The 15,802-nt window shown below is 50.9% G+C and overlaps 1 protein-coding gene and 1 pseudogene across 1 annotated transcript; both read left to right on the top strand.

Annotated features, from left to right (window-relative positions):
* Positions 1–631: 631 nt before the first annotated feature.
* Positions 632–7,093, top strand: LOC128136621 (electroneutral sodium bicarbonate exchanger 1-like). The gene is made up of 11 exons (XM_052776545.1): positions 632–688; positions 1,157–1,489; positions 2,201–2,314; positions 2,653–2,814; positions 3,425–3,676; positions 4,471–4,539; positions 5,082–5,255; positions 5,355–5,492; positions 5,973–6,073; positions 6,594–6,698; positions 6,969–7,093. The coding sequence occupies exons 1-10, from the start codon at positions 632–634 to the stop codon at positions 6,679–6,681; spliced, it is 1,488 nt and encodes a 495-aa protein (XP_052632505.1). The 3' UTR covers positions 6,682–6,698; positions 6,969–7,093.
* Positions 7,094–10,859: 3,766 nt separating this feature from the next.
* On the top strand, positions 10,860–11,781 carry LOC128136622 (olfactory receptor 2A2-like; annotated as a pseudogene).
* Positions 11,782–15,802: the final 4,021 nt, after the last annotated feature.

Here is a 15,802-nt window from a genome sequence, read left to right on the forward strand (position 1 = left end):
TGCTTTCAGGTTCCCATGCCGTTAACTAGAGCTCTTCCCGTCTAACTCCTTTGTGTTAACGTTACCTGCAGAATCACAGCGGGATGAGAACTGGGCAGCTCGACAAAGCGGTGCACTGGCTTGCACAGCTGAGGCAGGGATGACAAGGGAGGAACTGGGAACAGTTTTCTAGCTGCCTCCCAGCCTGTTCCTCTGAGTCGGCTGATGACTGCTGCCTCTCGGCTTGAGGCAGAGATCTCTGTCTGTGGCTTTCACAGAAGCATTGAGGTTTTGGGGACCTTTGATATCATCGAGTCCAACGCCTCCTGCTCAAGCAGGGTCACCCAGAGCAGGTTGCCCAGGACGTGTCCCCTCAGGTTTTGAGTGGGCTCCAAGGGTGGAGACACCACAACTTCTGTGGGCAACCGGTTGCAGTGCTTGACCACAGTTGCAGTCAGAAAGTTTTTTCTTGTGTTCAGCTTTAATTTCATGTTTTGCGGTTTGTGCCCTTTGCCTCTTGTCCTGCCAGAAGGCGCTGCTGAGGAGAGCCCGGCTCCCTCTTCTTCCTTCCCTCCCATCAGGTGTACATTGGTAAGAGCCCCCTGAGCCTTCTCCAGGCTGAACGGTCCCAGCTCTCCCAGCCTTTCCACATATGAAGAGTGTTCCAGTCCCTTCATCATCTTTGTGGCCCTTTGCTGGGCTCACCCCAGTGAGTCCCAGTCTTGTCCTGGGCAGTCCGGTCTGGACGGAGCACACAGGCTGGCCTCAGCAGCCCTGAGCAGAGGGGAAATGCCCCCCCCAGGCCTTGCTTTCTCATTCAGTGCTGTCTGTAGGTACATGCATAAATTTGCATGTCTGAGCAGCCTCTCAGGCTGTTGTTGCTGGAAGCAGAGCCCGGGCCTAGGACGGCAGGCTCTTATGGTGGCCTTCATCCCCTCTTGGCCAGGTTCTGCGAGCCCTCCCCTGGGAAGGGACGATCTGTCTCTTCTCCTCCTTTCCTACCATGGTTGTCTTTAGCCCTCCTTCCCTGTTCCCTCTCTCTCTATCCCCAAGAGTTTCCAGTGTTTCCCTCCCCTCTGGTGTCTTCTTTAGCCACGATTGCTCGAACGGCAGGCAGAGGATGTGCCGAGGGTGTGTGGTATGGTGTCCCCTCACATCTCATTTCTCCGCTGTGTAGTTCGAGGTGTCACTTGTTCAGCTGCTGCTGCTCATTAAATACAAATCTCCATTGGCAGGAGCAGTTACAGGGTCGTGGATCTTGGACCAAGATCCTCAAAACCCCCTAGCTGTGCGAGGTTTCCGTGCCGCCCGTGCACTGCCTTTGTGTCCTGACGCTCTGTTTCTCCAGGAATGTCGGTATTTGCATGGGGAGTTTCAAGGACCTGCCTGTGGACGCGACGGCCCCTACACGCCTGACGTGTTCTTCTGGTGCTGCATCCTCTTCTTCGCCACCTTTGCCCTGTCAAGCTTCTTGAAGAAGTTTAAAACCAGCCGCTACTTTCCAACCAGAGTAGGTAGAAGATGGTGGCCAGCGTCCATCTCCACACTCGTTTCCCAAAATGGCTTTCCTGGAGTACTAAGCAGTATTTGCCACCCCTTGGTCAAGCTGGGAAACGTTGGCCTTGCAGGCCAAGCTCTCCAAGAGCTTGGATGTCCCGCACTCATTTCCATGAGTGCAAGATCATCGTAGCATTTCCCACCTGCCTCGCGACCTGCCCGAGACTGATGGTTTTTGGGTTTAATTTTTTTTTTCCCCTCAGGTAGTAGGAAGTCAGGTTTCCCAAAGTTTTGGGGTTTGGGGTTGTGGGGTTTTTTTTTTTCCCTACCTTCTGTGCATTATGCGCTCGAGCGGAAAGTAGATTCAAATGAGCAGCTTCCTTTTGAGGAATGAAGGATGCCTCAGTGCCTTGTTGCCACTGTAGCTGTGAGTGTAGTTGTAGTGGCAGACATCTGTTTTCTTATTTTTAATATTATTATTATTTTTAGGTTTTGACTTAAACCAACCCTTGTCCGCCTAATTAACCTTTTTTTATTGTCTGACACCAGATCTCACAGGGACAAACACAGCAACAGTATCTAAGCAAGGGATTAGGCTGCATGTGCTCAGAGGGGTGGTGGGATTTGGTTAACCAGCCGTAACGTTGTGGATGTCTGCAACTCTTGCATCTCCAGTTACGGCCCTGTTTGCCATGCCCCTCTCACCTCTGGTTTCTTGCCCCAGGTACGGTCCACAGTGAGCGACTTTGCTGTTTTCCTCACCATCGTCATCATGGTGCTGCTTGACTTCGTGGTTGGGATCCCATCGCCGAAGCTCCACGTCCCCCACGCGTTCAAGGTAATGGGGTGTTTCGGCACGTGGGGGTGCCACAAGGTGATGCCGGGGCAGGGCAAGGCTGAGTCTGGAGGAGATGCTGGTGGTGTGACCATCTCCTCTTCCACCTCCAAGTGCCTTGCTTCCTTCTGGAAACGAGAAGATGGCCCCCAAACTAGATACCTAGAGGAGAAGTATCTAGAGGTGCTTGCAAAGAGGACACTGGCACTGCTGAAGCCCACGGGAGAGGGTGACATGAAGGCAGGGCTGGGAGGTGCTCTGACACAGGGACGTAGGGGAAAATGAAAGCCAGCGGAGTGCCTGGGCTGGGAGACGATGCTGATGTGTGGGCTTTGTTGCAGCCTACCAGAGACGACCGTGGGTGGTTCATCAACCCCATAGGACCCAACCCTTGGTGGACGGTGTTGGCTGCGCTCGTCCCAGCTCTGCTCTGCACCATCTTGATATTCATGGACCAGCAGATCAGTGCCGTTATTGTGAACAGGAAGGAGCACAAGCTGAAGGTAAGGGGCTGCAAGAGATGACCCCAGCCCCAGCCCCTTCTGGGCTGCAGGTCTGGGGAGAAGCTCTTAATCCCAATGCTTTCTGAAGGCATTGGTCTGGGACATTGCGTGGCAGGATGCTCTCCTGGCTTAATGATGATGCAGGGAGCAAGTGACAGGGCAGTTCAGATGAGCAACCTTTTGGAGGAGCAAATTAATCTTGGAGCAATATAGAAGCGCGCTTTTGTTTTAAAATGGCAGCAGCAGCTGCGGGGAATGAATTGTTTTGATGCGCTGCCAGGGATAACTCAGAGTCACACCTTCCTTGCAAGTGGTAGAATTTTCTTTGTGAGTGAAAAAAAATGGTTTGGTGGTTTTGGGTTGGGTGTTTTTTTTTTTTTTGGAGAAGTATGTATCGCACAAGCTCCCCATATCCATTGTGTCTGAACTCCTGCCAGATTGTCATGCCAGGTGCTTGTGCAAAGCCTGCATACACCCTTAGTTGTTTCCATTTCTTGTTTTAAATTCTGAAGAAGTTGCCTTGTGCTCGAGCAGGGTTTGAGTCTGACTTGCGACGTTGTCCTTGCTCTTGTGCTATGGGATGCTCTGTTTCTTGTTTTCCTGCCTGCAGAAAGGATGCGGGTACCACCTGGACCTTTTCATGGTGGCCGTGATGCTCGGGGTGTGCTCTGTGATGGGGCTGCCCTGGTTTGTGGCTGCGACCGTGCTGTCCATCACCCACGTGAATAGCCTCAAAGTAGAGTCTGACTGCTCAGCTCCAGGAGAACAACCCAAGTTTCTGGGGATACGAGAGCAGAGAGTCACCGGCTTGCTGATCTTTGTGCTCATGGGCTGCTCCGTCTTCTTCACTTCCGTGTTAAAGGTGAGAGGAAAATGCAACCCACCCAACAACCATGAGCTTGTTGGAGGTTACAGAAAAACAGTCCCCTCTCTGCAGGCCTGAGGAGTTAGTTGTGGAGCGGAGGAGGAGGTGATCCCAACCCTTGGGGCTTGACCCACGGTGGGAACCAGCCTCGGTTACGCTTTGCAGCCCTTCAGGCCCCCGTTTGGTGTGCTCGAGGCGAGCGAGCAATGCAACTGCTTTAATTTTGGGGTGTCTTTCAGGCCCACCCATGTTTATGGGTTACAGTTGAGCGTATTCAGACCAGCACATCTGCTCTCTTTCAAACAGGCAGCCCTTTACTGGTTGCAATTTGCTCCCCAAATGCCCCGCAACAGCCGTTCCCAGGAGCTAAACACACTCAAGTCATCCCCGTGGGCTTCCTTGCATGTTTCTCCCACAAAGTAATCTCGTCTCTAGGCTAAAAGGAGGCATGTGGCCTTTGCCTGTTGCCCCAAGAACAGGCAGAAGTGGTTTTCTACCACCACAGAATGCGGCATAGGGTAGCACGGGTGAAATGGCCTATTTTCCTCCAACCTTTCTGGAAAATAGGATTATTCTGATGAGAGGTAACTCCAAAGTTCAGCCTAAAGCAGAGCCTTAGCTCACTCGTGCGCACAAAATCTTTAATGGTTAAAATCTGACCCATCTCTAACCCTGAATGGAAACTGGAAAGCTTCAAGCAATTTTAGGCAGTGCCTTTGGAAGAGGGTGGTAATACTGAAAATGCAACACAGAAAAAGAAACGATTGCATTCTTTTTTCTTTTTCCCCCAGTTTATACCAATGCCTGTGCTTTATGGCGTCTTTCTCTACATGGGTGTGTCGTCGCTCAGAGGAATTCAGGTATGGACTCTTTTACAGCGTGCAGCATGTCGGCTCCCTGGTATTTTGTCTCCGTAGCAGCAGGGAAAAAAGCAGTGGCATGGGAGAAACTTCTCCCAGAGCAAGCAATGAAACTCTTTTGTGTAAGAAAAAGATCGGTGGAGGCACAGGAGGTATATAGGGCTGGGAGGACCAGGCAAGTTCAGCGCGCTCTGTTTCAGGGTTTAGGGCAGGTCAGTGTTTGGTTACGTGAAAGCGGGGGAATTCAGTGCAAAGGGAAGGCAGTTTCTACCACTGGTGGAAATCCTCGCTGGGGGATTCAGTGGGCCAAGAAATGCTAATAATGGAATGAGGTGGAATAGTTGCCATTTGGTGGGCAGCTCTCAGGGGCAAGCCGGTTGATAGATGGAGCGAAGGGAAAATGGGTGCTGCTCCCAGGAGGAACGTGGTGGGATCCAGGATTTCTGACGGCAAGCGAGATGCTGCAAACTGCCTCCACGTCTCGAGGGGGCCAGAAACTTTCTGCAGTCCCAAGGTGGCAAGCTTTCCCTTTTATTTTGCAGTTCTTTGATCGCTTGAAGCTGTTTTGGATGCCGGCGAAACACCAGCCGGATTTCATCTACCTGCGGCACGTGCCCTTGCGAAAGGTGCATTTCTTCACGGCGATCCAGCTGATCTGCCTCGTCCTGCTCTGGACCATCAAGGTGTCCCGTGCCGCCATCATCTTTCCCCTGATGGTAAGAGCTGCTGCCGCTCGGCAGCGGGGTGTTTGCAGCGTTGGAGTGAGAGGTAGCATCGTCTCTGAGCTCACCGCGTCTTCCCTCTGATTCGTGAAGGTTTTGGCTCTCGTCTTTGTCCGGAAAGCGATGGATTTCTGCTTCTCAAAGCGAGAGCTCGGCTTTCTGGATGACCTTATGCCAGAAAGGAAGAAGAAGTTGGACGATGGCAGAAATGAAGCCGGAGAAGAAGGAGAGGTAAGGCTTGCTGGGTCCTCGGGGCTGGACATCTCCCTCGGGCTGTGAGACTGCCTGTTTCTGTTACAGCTTGTCTGGAAACGTTGGGGGAAGATCAGCACTCGATCGAAATAGATCCCAATAGCCTGGATCCCGCGTTGTAACCTTTGTTTCCTCCATTAGCAGTGAGCTGAACACTTGAATACAGGTGTAATTTTTAAAACGAGTCATTTTCCCCAAAGGTCATTATCGTTATTATTATTATTATTAGATGGTGATGCTGCTGCTGCTGCTGGCAAGATTTGCTCATAATGGTGTTTTGAACACACAATCCCCCTGCCCCGAAATCTTTGGAGTGAACGGTTTTTACCCTGCTGCACTAATACCTATAGCTGCCAAGGGGCAGAAGGGGAGGGCAGACTGCTAAGTTTGTGCTGGGCCTTCAGCTTATCTCCACTTTGACCAAAGACAGAGAACATGATTTGTCCCTTTTTATGTCAGGAGTCCCAGAAGGCGCTGGAAGCTGCTGCTGCTGCAAGTTCAGTTCAGCTGAGCGTGGGGAAGACCAGTGACGTGGATATCGCAAAGCAACGCAGTGACAAGTAAAGCCCCACGGAGCGCCAGGACCCCCAGCAAGATGAGGTTGAAGGTGTTTGGCACAGTTTTCTCCACTTGCCTCTTTGTGGGGCATCCCACAGAAACCAGCAGGCAGCTTGGTGGGAAAACCAAATTTGGGGGCAGGGCTGCAGGAGGTGATCGCAGGGCTCTGACCCCAAGCAGAGTGGCTGCAGCGCTCGCATTTGACCCCCAAACCTTGCATCATCAGTGCCTTTACGGTAGCTGGAGATCCTCGTACTTAAACATGAGGAGTTGCAGGCGTGATCTGTAGCAGCAGTGGCTTAGGAACCCAGACCGGGGCTAAACCCCAGCAAGAGCCTTTGCACAGAGCTGTTGCTCTGCAGCTCCCCGGCTTGCCTCCCAAAACTCCTCATCCAGCAAAACCTCCCACGCTTATGCGGAGCTTTGACTCTCGGGGCCCCGCTGTTCCTCTTGCTGATGCTAATGCCCTTGGTGGCATCAGTTCCCATAATCACGGATTGCTATGTAAAATATTTATTGCAGGACTGATCCTTCTGAGATGATTATCCTGGATGAAATGTCACAAACGCCCGTATGGAAGGCTCTCACTTTGAAGACAGAAACCCTTTGAATCCAGGGAGGAAAAAGGTAAAGGATTGCACATGAACGTGACCGTGCTCCTCTGCAAGCGACGGCGCACGCCTACGCTTTTCCCGTGCTTTGGCCGGCAAGGCTGAGCAAACGGCCTGTCCCTGGGAACAGGCAGTGAGGACCGTGGCATGCAAACCAGCTCCTCTCTGCTGGGGTGGTCCCCCGAACAGGGCGGAATCAGCAGCAGCTGGCAGGTCTTCCACTGATGATGCTCTGCCTCTTTTTCTCTTCCCTTCGCCCTTCCCCACTCCCGCTTTTCACATTTAGGAATCTTGACTTTGAAGGAGAGGAGTGAGAGCGTGACTCGGGGATGTGCCAACGCAGACAGAGGGAGAAAGCGCTTTGTTTCAGTTGGAGGATTCCCATTAAAGCCATGCAGATGTTTTCAGTTATCCTTGGTGTGCTTCAGGCATTCAGTATCCCTAAACCAGCAAGCTGAGGTGAACGTCACAGTCAATGGGAGTTCGGTGGTGCTAAGTCTGTGTGCGTACGTGCGTGTGGGGGTGTGGGTTTGCAGTGGTAGAGGGACTGCTACCGCTTTATCCTTCAGTGCTCTTCTTTTAATACCTAATTCCTCCTCTTTTTTTTTTTTCTTTTTTCCAAATGTAAACTGGGAATGTCCAAAATCATCTTCTGTTATATTTGATGCCTTCTCCACTTTCTTCTTCATCACGACCAGGTTTTTGGTCTGGTTTGGGGTCCTGGCTTTAATTCGCTCTTATGTCTCTTACTGGTACGAGAGGGATGCCCTCTGTGGCAGGGCAGCATAGAGAGCGTCCGAGCAGCTGGCCTAAGGTGAAAGAAAAGCATTTGCTCCCTGCGCTCCAGTTTTACCTCTCTTGGTTGGTTTGGATTTTTTTTTTTTCGCTTTGGCTCTGCCATCAGCCTGGGAGCTGCAAAATGCAGAACTGCCACCTTCTTGTCCCCTGGCTGTAAACTGCATCTAAGGGAGCACTTCAGGTATTTGATTTTGAATACACCGTAGGGTCACAGGAGCGGCCAGATGAGACCTGGGGCTCTGTGTCCCTGGGCTGCCCCCTCTGTCGTTCCTCCACTTTCCTTCTGTATTGGGTCTGGCTGAGTTGGAGTTCCTTTACCCCCTAGCAGCCCTCGTAGTGCTGTGCTCTGTACTGGTAGCTAGAAAGCTGTTGATAACCCAGCAGTGTTTTGGCCATGGCTGAGCAGTGCTGGCACAGCATCAAGGCCGTCTCTCTAACATTCCCCCCCTCCCCAGTAGGCTGGGGGTGGGCAAGATCTTGGGAGGCGGCGTAGCCAGGAAGAAGGCATACAGGCAGCAAGAAGAGGCATATAGGTAGCAAGTAAATCTGAGGTCCCTTCAGATGCTGGGAACCCTGCCTTCATGCAGCATTGGGCAGACCCCAGGTGGATTTTCCCTTGGCACACTGTACAGATCCTGCCTGTGGAGAAGTTCCTCCTTTTTGGTCATTCACGGTGTTATACAACTTTTCTTAGAAGAAAACAACTCTATTCATGAAGGATGTTCACACGCGGACTTCTTGCTGCGCTTCAGATAACGGCAGGGCCGCGCAGGTGGCGTAAGCGCTGGTACCAAGCAGGAGCTGCCTGGAGGCTCCTCTGTTACAGTCAACCAGCTCCGTTTATCCTGCAGCCAAGGGACACGTGTAGGGACACAGCCTGAAGGCCATGCTGTGCGTACAGCGCAGCACAGACCTGCACCCGCTCAGGTTAACTGTTAGGTGGATCCCTAACTGCGGGAGGTACAGTGATCTCCCAGTCAGGATCTCTGCGCCAGGCTGTTAAACTGCAGGGTAACTCGGGAACCAGAGAAGGTCCAGATCTGGAGGGGATGGTTAACCTGTGGTTACAGGGCCTCACGTTGAACCTCCTCTAAGCTCGTCCTGTGCTTACAGGGTTCTTGAGCCTCTCGGGCATCTCCCAGACTGCCCGGTTACTCCCAGCTCCCTCGTTCCTGCGTTCCCCTCCCTGCCTGCCTGCCCGCCCCACTTTGGCCCCTGCAGCAGCACTCAGCTGAGCACCCTCCGTTGCTCCTGGGGAAAAAGCGTCCTCCTTGCTCTCCGTGGCGTTCCCCCAGCACACGGTGCTGTAGCAAGGACAAGGCAGTCAGATACAGACACAGCCTGTTGAACAGAGCGTCCTGCACGCAGTGCTTCCGATAGAGCAGCTCAGGAGCAAGGAGGTGAGCTAGGTGTGCTGCCTCTCACAAAGAGCATTTTACATCAGCGACCTTCCCCGTTGGACCCTCTGCTGCCTCTCTTTTTCCCGGTGTTGTAGGTGTTAGGTTGTGTGGTTCAAGGCTCGTCTCCACAAACACAGAGGAGGACCAAGGAGCAATGGCAGGCAGGGGAACCCCAGTGACCTAGGCAGAGGCAAGGGAGCACCCTGCTGTGGCTTTTCCCAGGGCTGTCCCAGGACAGGGATGGACCACGTTGTCTGGGTATGAGGCTCACCAGACAAGTATTGACTCTCCCTTGCTCACCTCACAGGCTGACGGGGGGAATGCGCTTCTGTGGCCATGCCCTGCCTCTGAAGCCCGGCCGTAGACAAAAAACTGGCTGAAACTGTGAATGTTCCCAGGCAACACGTGACTGGGTGCACGTGTGTGGCAAGGTCTGTGCGTGTGAATGTCTGAAACTGAATTCTGAGCCATCAAGCAGAAGCCTGCTTCTTGCTACACGCAACCAGCGTGGGCTGGTTGTACATTTGGGTAACACCTGGAATAAGCAAAAGTGGCATGTCCCGAATCCTACAGTTAATAAAGAGCTAGGAGACAGAACCCTTAATTAGGAGGCTGATCAGGCATTGTACTGCTCACATAGACAACTTAGATTGGGAAAACTGGGGACGTGGGGTTCCAGAAAGAAGAGGTGGTGGCAAAAAGAAGGGTTCCCAGAAAGAAGAAGGGATCTCGAAAAGAAGAAGGGGACCCAGGAAGGAAAAGGTGAAGATCCTGGCTGGAGGAAATATCCTGGAAGTGGCGGAAGATCTTGGAGACCAGAGAGCCGCGTGGAGACAAGTGCCAGGGGATGCCCAGGGACCTTGACCAGCACCCTGCAAAACTGGTAACGGCGAGCGGCCGCGCAGCAGGAACCGAGGGGACGTTCTGCCTGACCTTCCCGGACCTGCAGTAGCCTCCCTGCTGGGAAGGGGAGTTGGATCAAGCAACTGCAGGATTCAGTAGGAATGCATTTCACTAAGGTAAAGAGGACACAGCAGTGGATTGGAAATGCTGGTTGGTTTAATGGTAAAACTGGAATTATTCTGTGAACTGTGCATTCCTTTTAATATGGACTTAATTTAAAATAGCTGCTTTGAAGTTGTTCTGACTTCACCTTAATCGACACCTGCAATCTTCATCATCTTATTTTCTCCAACAGCAAAACCACCCCCTGCCCCTCCCCACCCCCTGCAAAAAAACCCCAAAACCAAGCCAGGAAAAAAAAGACTTCGAGGGCAAGCTAGGCAGCAAAGTTGTGCGAGATTGGTCAAACTGCTCAAAGTTTGCAGAGAGCTTGGAGCTTGCAATTCAGATGTACGTCTGTAGTGGGTTGACCCTGGCTGGATGCCAGGTGCCCACCAAAGCCGCTCTATCCCTCCCCCTTCTTAACTGGACAGGGGGAAGAAAATATAACCAAAGGCTCGTGGGTCAAGATAAGGACAGTTTAATAAACTGAAAGCCAAGGTCGCGCGCGAAAGCAAAGAAAAACAAATGATATTATTCTCTACTTCCCATCAGCAGGCGATGTCTAGCCACTTCCTGGGAAGCAGGGCTTCAGTACGCGTAGTGGTTGCTCCTGAAGACAAAAAATGCCCCCCTTCCGTCTCCCTTTACTTAGCTTTTATGTCTGAGCTGACGTCATATGGTATGGAATATCTGTTTGGTTAGTTTAGGTCAGCTGTCCTGGTTATGTCCCCTCCCGAGATCTCGCCCTGCCCCAGCCTGCCGTTGAGGGGGGGGCAAAAATGTTGGAGAGACAGCCTTGATGCTGTGCCAGCACTGCTCAGCAGTAGCCAAAACACTGGTGTGTTATCAACACCTTTCTAGCTACTGATGCAGAGCACAGTGCTATGAGGGCTGCTATGGGGAGTATTAACTCCATCTCAGCCAGACCCAACACAACGTCGCTCGGCATGGTGAGGGTAGTACGCACCTTTCACTGGAGTCAGAGGGAAAAACAGGGAGAAGGGAGCTGCAGCGTAAAGAGTAAAGGACACAGCATTCTTAGGAAAACTCTCCTTTTTCTTTCCTTTTCCTTGCTCCTTCCCTTCCAGATCTCCGCGGTGGCAGTTTGTGCTGCCTCACCTCCAGCACAGCGTGCAGAATGAAACGACTGTCACAGAATTCATCCTCCTGGGGTTCTGCAGCACCCCAGCCCTGCAGCGCTGCCTCTTTGGCCTTTTCTCTGCCCTCTGCTCTGCCACTCTGATGGGAAACGCACTTGTCTTTCTGCTTATCTGCCTGGACTACTGCCTCCACAGCCCCATGTACTTCTTCCTCTGCCACCTCTCCATCGTGGACATCTGCTAGGCCTCCAGCAATATCCCCCATATGCTAAGGAGCCTCCTTGGACAAGGCAGAACCATCTCCTTTGCTGGGTGTGGGGCGCAGATCCATCTTTATTTAATCTTTGCACTTACAGAGTGCGTGCTGCTGGCCGTGATGTCTTCTGTTCGCTACGTGGCAATCTGCCGTCCCCTCCGCTATGCCCTCATCACGATCTGGAGGCTGTGCCTCACCCTTGCCACAGTTTTGTGGGCTTTGGCGTTCGTATTTGGTACACTGCAAGCCTCTCTGGCTTTACACCTGCCTTTCTGTGGCCCCTGCGAGGTTGTCCACTTCTCCTGTGAAATTCTTGCTGTCTTAAAGCTGGCCTGCACTGCCGCTAGTGCCGATAAAGTCCTGATCTTTGCTGTTTGTGTGTGCTTCTTCCTCTGCCCTTTAGCCTTAACCCTGATTTCCTCCCTGGACATCCTGGCCACCGTTCTGCGCATCCGCTCTGCGCCAGGATGGCACAGAACCTTCTCCACCTGTGGCTCCCACCCGACCGTGGTGGGTGTCTGTGGGATACTTGGAAAGTAATGGGCACATAGTGAACAATCCAGACTCGATAGAATTGATCAATTTGTGAGCCAAGGATGTTTTGTAGGCAGCAGGCTTCAAGGACGCTTTGCTTGTGGACACTTATTTAGCTAACGGTAGTAAGAGCATTCCAGACGCCTTTAGAAGGCCTTGAACAGAATAAACCAGAAGACAAAAAAAGAAAGATGCCAATTAGAAGAACAGAGGTGCGCATTCCACGATAAAGGGAACTTGGCACAAAGAACCTCAATTCGGCAGCTTATCTTGACCAATTAGACTGAGACAAGTTTCACATGTTTTAGTTAATACAACCAATTATGCCTTATGTTTATGCGCGTGTACAGTGTTGATATAAGCAATCATTAGGTGTAACTAGGCGCGTGGACAGCTCATGCTAACCAATCTCTAATTTGCTTATGCGTGAACAGTAACTAGAATGAACATATAAACCGAGCTATCTTGGCAATAAAGTGGCAGCTGCTTGATCATATTGATTGTGTGCAGTGTCCGTGACTTCCGCGTCAACAAGTGGCGCCCGAACAGGGACCCTCGGATCGGTGTTGAATTCTATGACAGGAACCGACGGAGAGAGGGTGCGGAAGCCGGCTGTAGGCGAGTGCTGCCCCGGCACTCGGGAAAAAAAAAAAACAAAAAACGGTACCGTCGTGGGAATCTCGTCCTGATCAGGCGAGCGGCCGGGGAGGAGATGGGGTCCACTATGTCCAAGGAAGAGGCAGTAGTGGTTAAGCTCCTCCAACATATGCTCTCTACGAGAGGATTAAGTTATGACTCGTCTACCCTGAAAGCCCTGCTACTATGGGCGAGAGAAAAAAGCTTACTCCCTACTTTTGGAGATGCTTTTGCCATTCCTACTTGGGAAAAGATAGGGCAAGAATTATGGCATAACATAAGTTCGGGTTCAAAAGAGGCGAGCAGATATTCCACCGTGTGGAAGTTAATTATAGAAACTTTAAAAGATATGAAAGCTGAACGTTCGGCAGCAGCTTCCGCTTTTGCCGCACTGCAGCCCGAAGGGCCACAAGGGATGCCATCCCCGGCGAGCTTCACCTTTGTGCCACCACAAATTCCAGCCGTTGTTCCAACCCGTGTATCCGGCGCAGGGGCTAGTGCAGTCAGGAAATCTGCGGTAGCAGATCCAGAGCCCAGAGATCAGCCCTTGGAAAAAGCCGACAGCCTGGCAGAATTTCCACCGCCACCAGCAGAAGAGACGGAAAACAACTTAGTCTCTAATTCTCGTCCTTCATCACCTAAACCAGTTGCCTCATCCCTGTATCCACCACTGCCACCATCCACTCCCCCATCCCCGCTCGAGGGAAAGGAGGAACGGGCAATAGGTTCGGGGGATCCACAACTAAAGGAACTGTTACAAAGGCTGGAGGCTCTCGAAGCCCGCCTGGAGCCATCGGTGAAGTCCGAGCCGGCATCTTCAACTTTTCCTGCACCTCCACCACCCTTCAACGCAGGATTTTCGTCGTTCCCGCAACCACCTCCAATGAATCCTTGTGTTTCCCAGGACATATCGGGTGAGATCGGTGCCGTGGCTCCTTTGCCACAGCCACCTCCGGCGACCTTATTAACAGGGGGTGGGGTGGGAGATCCGGCAAAAAGATGGAAGGGGGTAATCAGAGATGCTTTAATTGAAGGTGAAATTATTCCATCTGCGTTTCCAGTTGTGGCAGGGGCGCATGGGGGTTCTGTTTGGGAAACGTTAGACTGGAAAGTTTTAAAGGAAGCTAAGGCAGCAGTCACTCAATATGGGTTAAAATCACCATACAGTCAATCTGTTATTCAACATGTATTGTCTGCACATTTATTGACACCATATGATGCTAAAATGATTGTGCAAATGTTACTGCTTCCATCCCAGCAGATTCAATTTTATCAAAACTGGCAAGCAACCTGTGAAAATGCAGCCGCTATCCCACGACAGAACGGGGATCCTTTGTTTGGAGTGCAAGCTCAAATGTTGTTGGGGGCAGGTCCTTATGCCAGTTCAGGATGGCAGGCACAATTTGCCATAGAAGTTCTACAACTCAGTCAAGAGTTAGCTTTTAAAACGTTGAACAGAAACCTTTTAATTAGTGTGGGTACAGCTTTTGAGCTTAGTACCTGGGAAGCTATCGGAACCTCCCTATGGCATGAAATTAGTGACGGGTCTAAAGTTAAAGGTCTTACAACTTTATGGGAATTAATGAAAGCAGATCGTAAAGCGGCTGCGGCTGCTTTTGCTGCTCTCTCTCCCACCGCAAGCGAAGGAAAAACGCGGAGAGAAAAACATAATGCAGCGAGAGAGACTTTTGGAGCTTGTCCGCCTGCTCCTGTGCCCTTGACTTCTGCTCCACTCCCTGGGACTGCCGATATTAATCAGCTATCTGACAGTTCCCAAGCCTCCCTAACCATATGCTTAAAGGAAACCCTACAGAAGCAGGAGGCTGCTGTGAAGCGAGAAAACCCGCCAACCGTATCCTTTGATGCACCCCCTTCCCCCCTCCCCCCCCACTTTCCTCCTCCTCACTGCATTTGGCCTGTTATGGGTGACACACATAAGTGAAGCATGGATGATCCAACAACCAAAACAGAACGTATGGGTAACTTTGGCAAACATAATGCATCAAGAAGCTATATGTCTTTCTGTCACTACCCCTGAAAACCCTTTTTCTACCTCTTTGGTGGGGTTACCTCTAGATACCTGGCCAGATCCAATGCCTGAATTTTCCCTTTGTACTAACCCACAATCCTGTGTCGATAATTGGGATGGGGTGTATGCACACCTGCCTCAAGTAATGCAAGAACCTCAAGAGTTAGAGTTGTTAGGATCAGTCATCGTGAATGCCTGTGTGATGTTTAATTACACCTATAACACCACTCGAAAGGGTCAGAATGTAAATGCTATTTTGCCTGTATATAGAAATGCTACAGCTTGGTGTAACTATATCTATTCCAGAATATCACGCTTTTTTTCTATTCCAGCTGCTTTACCTACGGAGATGTTTTTAATTTGTGGGGATAGAGCGTGAGGGAGAATTCCATCGAAACTTAACGGGAGGCCATGTAGCCTCGGACAACTTACGTTACTGACACCCGATATCAATATGATTCCCAGTAAAAGACTCACGATAACTAACACAGGGTTAAGTAGATGACTAACAAGTTTAAGAATTACGAGATGGTTGAAAGATTTGCTTATGCATGGCTTAATTATTCTAATTGTAGTATTAGCAGTTGTAATGATTGTACCATATATTATAAAAATAGTTGAACGTATGATTGCAAAAGCATTTCATGTAACTTGGCTTGCACAAAAACAAAAAGGGGGAATTGTGGGAGATTTCATGGAAAATGGGGGACATTTCTTTGAGCCTGATTATTTGGAGTTAGCATAAGTAGGCCGCAGTTAGCATGAGTGGGCCGGAGTACGTGACAGCTGCAGTATGAAAGGACTTTGAACCACCAGAAAAACAATGGACACGAGGAACTTGGACAGTGGAGCAATTAATAAACAAGATAACAGAACTGCAGAGGCAAGAAGGAGCTGCAAGAGCTTTAACGCAATTAAGAAAGCTGTCATTTTGGCTTAGAGCATTTAGCTGCAGGATGGGGACTTAGGAGTTGGTTTGTATCTTTGTTAAAAATCGGGGTTTCTTTTATTCTTGCATATTTTATTAGGTATAATGTTGCTTTTACTGTGTTTAATTAATTGTGTTCATAGATCTTGTAGGTCACCTTGGCCAACATGACAGGTCAAGATTCTCGGTGCATTGCAACCGCATCACAAAACCCATGAACCAGTAGACAGGATGGCTATGACTCGTGCAGCGCGCCTGGCCAGCGAGCGCATGCGTCATAGGCTCCCCATGTTGCAACCAAGGCGGATTTTGGCACCCGCTGGCCACGTGTGCTGAAATACGTTCCTCTGCAAATGTATAAATACCGGGATTTTCCGAAGAGCATCGGGCTGGTGTACGGCAAGGCCATCGTTGCCTCTATGGGGACGCCCATG

The sequence above is a fragment of the Harpia harpyja genome, chromosome Z, assembly GCF_026419915.1.
Source record: "Harpia harpyja isolate bHarHar1 chromosome Z, bHarHar1 primary haplotype, whole genome shotgun sequence".
Taxonomy (NCBI): domain Eukaryota; kingdom Metazoa; phylum Chordata; class Aves; order Accipitriformes; family Accipitridae; genus Harpia; species Harpia harpyja.

Excerpts from the sequence above, each read along its gene's own strand:
- LOC128136621 (XM_052776545.1), top strand. The coding sequence starts at position 632 with ATGAAGAGTGTTCCAGTCCCTTCATCATCTTTGTGGCCCTTTGCTGGG. Across the intron at positions 1,490-2,200 it reads GCCGCTACTTTCCAACCAGA|GTACGGTCCACAGTGAGCGA; the intron begins GTAGGTAGAAGA and ends TTCTTGCCCCAG. Across the intron at positions 6,074-6,593 it reads GCAAAGCAACGCAGTGACAA|GACTGATCCTTCTGAGATGA; the intron begins GTAAAGCCCCAC and ends TATTTATTGCAG.